The sequence below is a fragment of the Pogoniulus pusillus genome, chromosome 2 (assembly GCF_015220805.1).
Source record: "Pogoniulus pusillus isolate bPogPus1 chromosome 2, bPogPus1.pri, whole genome shotgun sequence".
Taxonomy (NCBI): Eukaryota; Metazoa; Chordata; class Aves; order Piciformes; family Lybiidae; genus Pogoniulus; species Pogoniulus pusillus.
Window position 1 is genome coordinate 14,758,691 of NC_087265.1, and position 12,388 is coordinate 14,771,078.

At 42.2% G+C, this 12,388-nt stretch overlaps 1 protein-coding gene across 4 annotated transcripts in view; it reads right to left on the minus strand.

Annotated features, from left to right (window-relative positions):
• Positions 1–12,388, minus strand: part of PDIA5 (protein disulfide isomerase family A member 5) — a 115,629-nt gene that overhangs the window by 34,344 nt on the left and 68,897 nt on the right. For 3 of the 4 annotated variants that reach the window (XM_064157099.1, XM_064157090.1, XM_064157093.1), the window contains 3 exons: positions 8,582–8,652; positions 7,370–7,533; positions 4,703–4,833 (listed from right to left, as the gene is read on the minus strand). In XM_064157099.1, coding sequence (XP_064013169.1) covers positions 4,703–4,833; positions 7,370–7,533; positions 8,582–8,652 — 366 coding nt within the window. Of the gene's footprint in view, positions 1–3,075; positions 3,306–4,702; positions 4,834–7,369; positions 7,534–8,581; positions 8,653–12,388 lie in introns of those variants that run through there. The other variant, XM_064157103.1, reaches the window with a different exon arrangement.

Genomic DNA, 12,388 nt, shown 5'->3' on the forward strand with positions numbered 1-12,388 from the left:
ATGGCAAAACCTTGACAGTTACAAATTATGACATCAAGGCGGCATATTAAGTGCCAGGGATGAAAAAGGCAGAAAAGAGAACCATAAGTTTGAATTAGAAAACGTGATGGTCATTAATTTGGTGTAAGTCTTTGCACTGGCTTGGTAAGAAATTCCATGTAGGACTTCAAGGGCTTCTCCAGGCAGAGGGCTGGGTTAAAAACACAGTACATCCCTGAAGAACCAGCCACATCTTACTGTTCCATTGAAAAATGCTCACCTAGCTTAAATCAATTCCCCTTCCCCTCATTGTTTTGAGTAATGCAGCAAAAAACCATCTCCAACTGAGAAAATGTTACTTACTGGAACTTTGTTGCCCTTTAGGATTCTGATAACTAATCACAACCACCTGATTCTATTCTCCACAGTTTTCAGGGCTACAGTAGTAGGAGGTTAAAATTTAATGCATTGGCAAAGTCAAGTCGCAATTATCTGGGATAACAGAGCAGAGAGAGCACATAAAAGTAAAAATGCAGATAAAACACACTGAGATAAGCTAAATGAACAAAGAATGAGGACATAAGAGAAAGAAGAAAAGTCAGTACGCTGATGCCAGAAGAGGCACTGACGCAAACTGGCCAGCCCAGGATGCTGGGTATTTAATACTCCCAGCCTTAGAACAAGCTCCGGATGTAGACAATACACATGCAGCTATTGTACTTTTGGATATAAGCACTGCAGTCTAACCTGGCTAGGCTAGATCTTGTCCATTTCATTCTGAACATGAGCCAGCAGTGTGCCCAGGTGGCCAAGAGAGCCAGTGGCATCCTGGCCTGCATCAGGAATGGTGTGGTCAGCAGGAGCAGGGAGGTCATTCTGCCCCTGTACTCTGCACTGGTTAGACCACACCTTGAGTACTGTGTTCAGTTCTGGGCCCCCCAGTTTAGGAGGGACATTGAGATGCTTGAGTGTGTCCAGAGAAGGGCGACGAGGCTGATGAGAGGCCTTGAGCACAGCCCTACAAGGAGAGGCTGAGGGAGCTGGGATTGTTTAGCCTGGAGAAGAGGAGGCTCAGGGGTGACCTTATTGCTGTCTACAACTACCTGAGGGGTGGTTGTGGCCAGGAGAAGGTTGCTCTCTTCTCTCAGGTGGCCAGCACCAGAACGAGAGGACACAGCCTCAGGCTGCGCCAGGGGAAATTTAGGCTGGAGGTGAGGAGAAAGTTCTTCACTGAGAGAGTCATTGGACACTGGAATGGGCTGCCCGGGGAGATGCTGCAGTCGCCGTCCCTGGAGCTGTTCAAGGCAGGATTGGACGTGGCACTTGGTGCCATGGTCTAGCCTTGAGCTCTGTGGTAAAGGGTTGGACTTGATGATCTGTGAGGTCTCTTCCACCCTTGGTGATACTGTGATACTTCCCGACTTGGTCCACCACCCCCCAAATACTGATCAGTCTCATGCCAGACTGTGTGTGTAGATCAAAGTATGCTCAGGTTGGATGAAGCCCATCAGTTACAAAGGGAAATCTGTAGTAGTTGATAGCATCCAGTACCCCAAGGACTGGTCAGTGGTGGTAATACAGATCCCATAAACCCTCCCAAAACACCTCTCAAATGCTGATGCTCCTCAAATCCTTCATGGCAGCCCCCAAGACACATCATACACCTGCAGCACCATGATTCAGTAGACTGTATCTTGTCCTTTCAGGCATTTTGAACTCAGAGACAAGAAAATGGGATGACAATTACATGTTCAGATCATAAGAGCCCCACAAGGGCCCAGAGAAGAGTTCAGCCAGGTACTGTGAAGCAACATCATCAGCAGCCTGCTCGAAATGCTAGCCCTAAGAAGCACAAGTAAGTGCCAGCCCACTGCATAAGTCTGCATGGCATGGTTCCCACAGAGGGTAGAGACCTACCCAATGAACATTCATTTGAAGATCAGGTCCAAGGCAGCTATTGGCACAAGTAGCATTAGCTGTTCTGTGGCTGGTACTTTTGTTCCAAGTCAGTAAAGGGGACCTGTCCCTGCTACTGTCTCCTACCCCAAATCAGTCACGACAGTGCACAGATATACTACCAGGGAGGAAATCTGATTTTTAGTCCTTAAAGTATTGCACAGGCACCAGGAATAATCTTTACACTTTGTCCACAACCAGGGTGATGGAGTAATGAGTGCCCTCATCTTTCCCATGTGGATGTAGCAGTCTTCTTTTCTAGAACCAAACCACTGTGAAGCACTGTTCAGTACTATTAAAGCACAGCTCAGTCCACAGTTAACAGCATGGCAGCAGACTGATGGTTCTCCTATATATACAAAGTATATATGGGAGTAATTTAGACTGCAAGCTGGCACGGAAAAGCCAGATCTCATTTTAATTTACATGTAAGATATGTATCAGTGGCCCTTGCCTAAAGGTTTGTCACTAGCTAAAAGCCTTACAAAGGTCAGAATATTCATCTTTCTGCTTTAAATTCTAATGACAGATGAGAGATACATTTCTTGGCATAAATATTTATATATAAACAGACTTTATATATGCATGTATATACACACCCCAAAATCTTAATATATCCCAGCATATGTGTAAGTGTAACGAATACTGTCAGAGAGTCACAAGTGAATGGAGCAGCATACTGTGAGTCTGCACTGACCTAAGATGTGGGTCTGAACAGAAAAAGAAAATTATTTGAGATAATAGGGCCTGGCAATTTTAGCAGTGTTCTTTCTGCACTAAAATAAGCAAGTTAAGACTAATTGGCAATGTAAGCTCCAAGAGGCTTCAAGACTGAGAAAATGGTAAACAAAAGCTAATCTATCAAATTTAGCAGGAGGCACATTATCACTGCAGAAAAACTGAAAAGTACAATGATTTGTACCATTCTGTTGCATTAATTATTATTTCACAGAAACCAGGCATTTAAAATATTCATCTGCTGTGTTCCCCTGCATTTAACCAAGGGCAAACTCACTGCACTCCCTTTGTGTGCCCGCTTGCTGCTTTGCACACAAACACTTCCACATTTAGAGAAGAAGCTGATCCTGACAAATCAGAAACTGAGCATGGCCCACATACTGAGAACAGAACAGCAGCACTGACTGTCTTATGAATCACGGGAAGGGCAGCAATGGTTCCAGTTGACGCCTCTTTGTCCTGTATATAAGCGGTCTCACTGTGTTCAAAACAGCACAAGAACGTGTCTGAAGGGCAGCCTCCAAGGGCCCAACAGTCTTACATCATGCAAGCCTTGCTCTTACATTCCATTTGCACAGACGAGGCCAAGCTGATCTTTACTCATTCCTCCTGGTGTAAAGGTAGAATCCAACCTGCAAACCAGTGGCATCAACATCAGCCCATCAGGCAAACTGCCTCAGGCTTCCGATCCTGTGAGCTACATACTCATTGCACATGGAGCCTTTTCTTTAAACACAAGTTCTTGATCTTTTTTGAGGTGAAGTCCCTTGAAGATGCAGGTAAAAGCCTAAAGGGAACTAAATCTCTCTCTTCCACAGAAAGTCACTCATGGAGTGAAGAGAAATCAAGGGATAGTAAACTCTTACATTTTACTATTTCACGTGCAGTCATTTGATTTTGAATTTACAGCTTGGTCTCAACCAGTTGCAGTGCCTGAATCAGAAATTCCTGGCACATGGGAAGTTTTTAGTCAATAGGTGGTGGGAACTGAAGTTGAGAAAGAATTAAGTCGCTTTGCCTTTTCTTTTACAACCTTCCAGAAATCTCCCTTCTGAATTGCACCCCTCCCTTCTGCCATATCCCACATCCAGCAGGGACTTGCAGAATCCCAAAAGCATTCATGTTTAATTCTCTAATAGAAAAGCAAAATAAGGAGCTGCCTGATTAAACATTAAGTACATAAGTTTTTTTCTGTCTTTCTGGAAAATACAGTCAGTATAATGGCAGCAAATTATTAACTGCTTATCTGAAGGCTACCCATGAACTGCAGGGCTGGCTATGTGATAGGGAAGAATTTTTCTTGCATCTTGGGGGGCTTAGTTATGGTACTATGAAAGTTAATAGTGTCTAACATTGTCAGAATTATCTTTTCCTTTTGACAGACCCCTCAAGAGTTAAGAACCTGCACCAAGTCTGCCTGTCTCTGGAACAACACAGGAAAACAGAAAAGGTCTCTCACATTCACCTACTTCATAAAGGGTCTGATTCAAAACTTCTCTAGAAACGTTCTCAGGAGCTTCAAAAAGAAAGCATGTGTGTGATGCACACAAAACATCTGGGAGAAGGAAGCTTTGCTCATAATCCCAGTGGAGATTTAAATGTAGATTTATTACAGACAAAATTTATTTCATCAAAATTTGTTCTCAACCTCCAGGGACTGATTCCTTCCACACCACTATATTGATTTCACTACTGAAGCACTACACTAATGAGTCACGCTCTTCATGTCCATTGTCCTACTATAAAAGATCACATTTTGTTCTATAGACCATAAAATGCAGCAGAGGAAAATAAATCTGTTGGCTTTACACCCCTGCCTGCTTCAGTGCCTGCATTAATGCAGTAACTCTTTAAATAAACACCGTATACTGGTTTGTTTCTGTTTAAAATGGTAAGACTGTGCCAACCATGGTCCCAGGCAGTTATGCTCAGGATCAGCTCTTTACCCTTAAAACTCTGGGCCCAGGGAGGGAATTCATGCAGGATTTCATAAACTGTAGTGTTTATAAATAGAGAAATATTTACTCACATGGTGCATAGAACATGACAAGGGTATGCTTCTTCTTCTTCAAAGACTCCCTGAAGTCTTCTCCAGCAAGGTGGACAACACTTGTCTGTTTTTCTTCCCATGCAGGCTCAGGTGGAGGTGGTGCTTCAGGACTATAAGATAAAGGAAACAACGTTGTTTCTGAAGTTTCTGGAAGCAGGCAGTGAGGCATCACATCCTCGTCATAACTACCATGAGGGAAATGAGGTCAAACAATCCTCTGAAGTGCCTGTGCAAGTAGGAAAATGTGCTTAACATTTCCAACACCAGATAACAACAAAAAAGACACAAGTTAATTTCTATGACTCAATAAAAAATGTAATTTAAGCAATTTTACTCAGGCATATGAGCAGAAATGCAGAGTAAAGACTTCCTACATCGCACCCACCATCAGGGTGGAAATAACATTACTCTTGTATTGCTGTCATCCATAGGCATGAATTGAGAACAGCAGCAAGCAGATGGAATTAAAAGGCAACCAATATAGGACAGCACCTTTAATTCAAACATCATTTTTTGTACTCTTTATCACTATCCTGTAAACTTCTATACAGAATTTCATGACCTTCTCTTCTATTCAGATATTAAAGCCAGGATGCAATAATCAGCATCGTTCCACTTGGAAGACCGGGGGTGACTGAACTGGAATATTTTACCTTGATAAAGAGAATGTCAGGTTTCAATTATGGCTGCACATACTGACTAGATCAGAGCAATCCTGCACATCTAGAGTGCCTCTAACAAAACTTCTGCTATTCACCAGCTCAGAGACTTCTCTCAGACTCATTAAATTCATTCCTGCTGTATCTTAAATAGTGATTACTTATATAAAATCATCAGAATGGTGCCATGGTATAAAGACCTTCATATGTCGCCTTGGTAATAAATTAGCTTTTCAGACTTTCCTGTCACTTTGAATGACATCTTTTAAAGTTCTATAAAGTACATAAAAACCAAGTGAAGAAAAACTCAGTTTTTGAAATCTTGCTCAAGGTCACTTGATGGACATTCACCATATTTCCATCAATACTGATTTGCCAGTTGTTAGCACAAGAATTAGGGCAGCTGGTCTGAGTTTTCACACAAACACTGTCAGCATGAGCTATTATCAATTACAGTTACAGTCAGAGGTGTGACTTCATCCCGCATGGACCTTCCCATCTTGACCTTAAATAAGGTACCCAGAGACAGGTAACAACCCAATGTGGCAGCAGAGATTGCCACCACCATAGAGGGCCTGGAGTCAAACCCCCATATGGCTGCAACTAGACAACTCACTGGGATACGTTTACACAAAATGTATTTTATCTCCAGCCTTCCCCCCAGAGGCATCCCTATTTTCTCCCACTTCAATGCATCTATGATAATTTTATTTCTGGTCAGCAAACTAGGATCTTGCTCTGTTGTATCTCTAGCTGAGCACATCCATCAGTCAAAATCACAAAGCGAGTTGTTTGAGTTTCCCCTGCACTGCTGACTACCTAAGACTACAGGCTGAACACTTCCAGAGGCAAAGCAGGATCCAGAAGGGATTAACACCCCTTCCCTCTCCCTCTGCTTATTCACCTGCCAATATGTACAAGCAGTATCAACCTGGCCAATTAACTCAATATAAATTACACAGTATTTAAAATACTCCAGCAAACTGGTAAAACCAGGCCATTGACTTAACATCCAGTATTGACACAGCAGTCTGGAGCCTGAGTATGCAGGGAAGCCAAAGGGAGTACTGTGTCTAAATGCAGGTAGATAAAACTTTTCACCACGCTACAAAGACGCTGCAAGGTCATATCTATTACCTGATTTGAAGCACTCAGAGATGCAATTTAAAAAGAAAAAAAACCCCAAGTGAACAAAAAAACTCCATCGTAATTCCCCTCTTCCCACTAAATAAGAGGGAAGAAATTAAGATTACAATTCTCATGTCAACTGCACTTAACAGTTAAATGATTCATAAACTTCACAACACACTGGCAGCTTATTCCTACTGAATAAAGCAGAAAATACATTAGGCTTACAGAACCTAAAGGAAATGCATATTTTATTCCAAAATACTTAGAGAGAATTGTACCAGCATTTTACTACTTTGAATGAAATTATTTTCATCATGCATTGAACTTAATTCTGCATATTTTAGCACAAGACTCAAGAAAAGTTGGTTAGTGCAGACAAAGGTGCTGCTTTTGTTGGTCTCACTGACTTGCCTTCAGCTTCTTCTATCTGATATTCTGGGTATTGGCCCTGCAATGCTGGAAAGAGTGAAGTACAACTGCAAAACTTCAGTTACTAACAGGGAAATCTGCTGCTTAGTATGAAGAGGGAGCAACAAACATTCTGTTTATTTTTCAGAGCCATTGCTATTCTCTCTCTGGTTAGAGGCTTAGAGTAGATTTGCAAAATATTTATTTTGGGAAAGCACTACCAGAACAGCCATGAAACACCCTGCAGCAAATAAAGGATTTGGTGTATTAGAGACCATAATTAACATTCATGTTTGTATGGCTCTGAATACTGGAATTCAGTTTGTTTTTTTGTTAGCAAGGGATTTAGGCAGTCGATGAAGCTAGGTTTAAGATCTTGCTCACCAAAGCAGTCTTCAGAAGCCAGTGACCAGGAACCCGAATACCATCTCACACCCTCAAAACTTACTTTAGCAGCCAGTCGATGATCTTCTTCTTTGTTCTGAGATGTGGCAGAGTATATTTCTCCTCTCCATCCTTGAAATACTTCAAAGTAGGAAAACCCGAGATGTGATATCTTTCTGCCAGTGCCTTGTTGATGGTAGCATCCACTGCTGCAAGGACACCTGGACTCTAAAAGAGAGATCACCAACTGTAAATTCCAGTGACATACAGAAACCCCTCTGGTAGGTAACAGTGGACTTGAAAGCAACCACCTATGATCTAGATGCCTTTGATTTCTCACGTAAAGATACACAGAAAGAGGACTGATGCCAAATCCAGGAAAGGAAGCCTTACGGACTAAGTGCAACCAGAGAGTTACCTGTTCTCCTTCCCCTTCTGACAGGACTTTCTGTAGGTAAGTCACTTTACAATACTAAAGAGCTGTTCCCAGGAATGGCATGTCCTCCCACAAATCCCAATTTCTCCCAGAAGAAATGAATGCTGTTAAAGACAAATTTGCTTCAATGCAAATCCATCTATCCCTTGTAGGCATCTTTACACAGGCCACCTTCAGAGTCACAGAGGACAGATGCTTGTACATCTGGTCCCTGTTTTTCTCATCTCTTCCTTCTCCAACAACTATAAAGGAATTCTACAAGCCTCCACTGAAGATGCTTAAAGCATAGAGAAGACTAATCCTACTTCTCTTCTTTCATGGACTACACAGTGTGAGACTGAATCAATAACACTAATACTTACATTATTGGCTCTCTCTTCTCCAACCACGCTGATGGAGCACTTTAGGTGAAGTTAATGGAGTGGTGATGCACCCATCAACTCAGAATATTTGAAAGAGGGATCAACCTCCTTCGTTTTCTTTGGTGTTGTTTTTTTCCCCAAACTAATTCATAAATAAAAGCTTATGCTTCTTCACATTTGATGTCTTTAAGTAGCTGGAAAAAAATCCATTTTGGATTTGATCATGTTATGTTTATGTATTCTGCCATGGGCCTTATACATTTTTCGGTTTTGTTTTTGTTCAAGACAGAATGTTCTTTCTAAGACTTTGGCAGGGCTCATGCATTAGCGATGAGACTGTACTTTGGAAGCACATTTTGAAAGGTCCTGTGGGAGGATGAGAACAGCTGAATTTGTTGTAGGGGGGAAAAGTCACTTTTATTACTCCAGTTATTTATTACTGATTATTTGAAGGATATAATAAAGGAAATTAACTTACATCACCGGCTGCATGGAGAAACTCTGCAGCCTTCTCATATTCTGGCTTCATTTTCTTACAGTGCCCACACCCTGCCAAAAAAAAAAAAATCCAATTAAGTTGTAGACGTCATGGTTATTCATTGACCCATCTAGCCACTGTCAAAATCCAAAACCACAGGGTAGAGATTACTAGAATTCAGTATGAATTTTACTTAATTTAGTTGCAAAGCCTTAGTATGATTTAGGATCTTTTCCAAAGTGGTACCCCTGGCTTAAGCAAAGAATTTAACTTATTAAAAAATAATAACAGACCCCAGGAATTCACACCTAGACCTCTTTCCTTCCAGAAAGTACTAAAAATGTAGTATTTGTCAAGCTCTTATCATGCTTTTGGGTGAGGCATAACCTCCCCCATTTCGGTTGCCAAACCTTTATCTGCTTTAAAAAGAAACAAGGAGGGCCCTCATGTGACTTCTCGACTTTAAACCGAGGCTTATGCTAGCTCAGCTTAATTGAGTAATGAGAATTAAACTGCACTGATAATAAGCTCCGCTTTACAGCGGTGCAGCATGTCCCTTCTAGCAAGGATTTGCACTGATTCAATCACATCAGTGCAATTACACCACCACATATGCTCTAAACATAAGCAGGGCCTGTAAAAGCAAGATAATGGTGCTTTCTCGCTTGCCCAAAGTTCTCCAGAGATCTGCCATTACTTCACTGCTAAGTGCTGACATTACAATAAAGTAAAATGAATGCATGAGCGAGGAAAGCAGATTTAGAATACATTGTTTGGGTATAAATTAAACCGCCTTCAGTTGGTGCAATTGCTTCCAGGCAAGCTGAACTTTCAGGGCGAGGTGAGAGTCCTGTTACAACGTCAGGTCACACTTCAGCACCTATGGCATGATGCTGGGCCTCCATGACAGCCACTTCCTCACACCCATGCAGCCTCTGCTATTGCCCCCCGGGGATCAGCACAACCACAGGCCCAAGGGATAGAGTTGCAGAGAGAGACACCGGGCAGGGCAAGAGCTGGCTCTTAGATGAAGAATGGAGACAGAGCGAGCAGCAGTGAGGCTCGTGGCATGACCCAGATGCAGTGCGCTTGCCTGCTCTGGTGCAAGGTAACCTCAATGCAATGCCTTGCTGCACTTCTCCTTCTCGTTGGCAGCAGCAGCCAGCCTTCCTTTCTTCAGCTGTTATTGTTGGAACAAGCCCTTGAAAGCCCAGTCTTTGCTGAGCTTTTGAAAGTCATATCAGAAAATAGGGCTGGAAATCTGTTTCGATGCAGCTTCAGCAAAAGCCATTTCTGAGGTGTATGGACAACAGGGTTGGGTCTATTTTTACACCAGTCTAAAAAAAAGATAAACCAAGGACTCAATCTCAGCACTGCTTTGGCTCCCTCTAACAGAATAACTGCTGAACCCAGCAGATGCAAACCTAAGCCTAAACTCAACCAGAAAACCACGTTCTATACAGCACAAGCCAAAGAGCCTTTGGAGCCAAGAAGCGACAGGACATACAGATGTAGCTTCGCCACAGCAAACAGACTTCAGCAGATTTCCAACCACTGCACTGCACTATGAAATACTTTCAGGGCATGTTTATAGAAGAGGGTGGATACATTTGAATCAGGACTGCAAATCTCACCTGAGAATTACAGTAGATGGTTGATTCCAGACCAAACACCAGCTATGGTCGGTACTTCATAGTCATCTGCATAGCAACCACAGCAGTAAAAATCCCCATGTCCTTTTGAGCAAAACCCAATACTGTAATGTGGTAGAAGCACCACAAACCCTAATATTTTAATGTGGCAAAAGCAGCAGCAGGAGGCTGAAGAAACTTTGCTTTGGTTTTACTCAGTGGTGGGAGCATGTGCCACCAAGTCAAGAACCTGATGCAAAAGCTTCAGAGGTGAAGTCAGGAAGAAACTGGAAAAGGCTGAGGAAGAGTTACTGTCTCAGCACTGCTTGTCTTGGTTAAGAGCATAAAAGAGGCTGGCAAAATGATTTATTTGCCACCCACAGAAAACTTGCAGGCATATGGCATTGTGGAAGGGGCTGACAGTTCCCTTTGACATCTGCCCAAGTTGATTTATTTCTCCCTTTAGGAAGAAGAATCTTTATTCATTCCATTCTCTTCCTCTCTTTTAAACAAAGGGCATCTCAAGTCCCAGCCCATGTACCTGGGGACATGTCTGACTTAGGTAGCTCAAATTTATACACAAAAACACTCCAGTTTTTTTGCAGCACTAACTTCACCTCAGTGGGCTTTACACAGTGTGTCATCCAGCCAGAGGAAGCTACATATGGTGCTCTGGATATGATATCTACACAATCTAAGCTGTATTCCACAATCATTAATGTTAGATCTGATCAACCAAAAGCATCAAACAACTCCAGTTACCACAAACCCGTGCAGAGGAAAAAACAACAAACAAAACCACGCAAGCTAGGCACACTTTGCCCAGGATATAAAAAGCAATCCAAAGCATCTGAAATTTATATAAGTAATATTTTGGAGAAATATTTCTAGATTGTGAAATGTCATCGTCCTCTATTCTTTCATGAACATCACAGCACTACTGACTGCCTCAAAGCTAACTCACTCGGGCTTAAAATAAAGGGGAAGCAAGATCAGGTCTTTAAAAAGCACTTAAATGCAAACTGAAGTCCTGAAATCTTTATCATGCGATGCTTGTTCTACCCCTGACAGAGGACAGCATGATATGCCAGCCTGAAAAAAAAGCCACTGCATTAAACTGAAGCTGAAAGAGGGACACTGAATCTCAAGAGCTTCTCCCACAATAAATGATGTCTCTCTGGCTGTCTTTATGACAATTTTGCTATTGCATGCTGCAGCCTGCTTCCACCTACCATGGCAGAAAAGGGGAGATAGGAATTAGAAGTCAGACATACACACTGCAAATCAATTCATCCCTCCTATGATTATTTAGCCTTTCTTTCAATAATCCTGTGAGGATTGACATTAAATACTCAAAGCCAATGAAAAAGCCCTTTAAATGAATTCCAAGGTCACAGTGTCTCCTTTGATTGCTACATAAAGGTAGTTCAGCAGCAGCTGTATCCCTCTAGTTCCTCTAGTTTTAGATGTTTTCTGCTCATAAAGTGAATGGGAAAATAACAACAAACCTGCAGACCCTTAGCCCAGATGCTCTAATGTGCTGCATAAGGCCTGCTGTAGAAGGAAGCCCAGAGGTCTGTGGCAGGCAGCTGTAATAGATATGCTTTTAGAAGATGCACTACCATGTCAAATGCATACTGACATTAGAATGAAAAGATTATGCAGGGGAAGCGACTTGCTCAATCCCAGGTGAGAAAAGAAAGGTCAAAGTCAATACTAGGACACCCTGCAGCCTACTCCAAGCACTGACATTCTCTGAACCCCTCTGAGTCATAGCTGGTGGAAACACCCAAGGTCCTTTTAGGTTTCTTCTGCTTTTTCTTGCAGAAGACAAGTAGTTTCTCTGGAGGTGCAAGTCAGAATTACTCTCCATGCAGAAGCAGAAACTGGTCAAGGTTTAGTGCCTAGGTGTGCTAAACAGTTCTGGACAACTCCAACCTCCCAGCACCTCACCTTGCTTCTCTTGTGCAAAAGGAGCCCCAAGATGCAAGAGCCAAGGCTCAAATGGAAAAGATCACAGGGTTAAGTAAAGGAAGAGTGTTACAAGATAGGGAAAATAAGTTAAAGCTTACAAAAATCAATTCTAGGACATCTGGCACAAGACAGGCCCCTACTAACCATTTCTAAGACTGTTGTCTAAGTGAAGCAAAGATTCTGTTTTCCCAGTTTATTTATA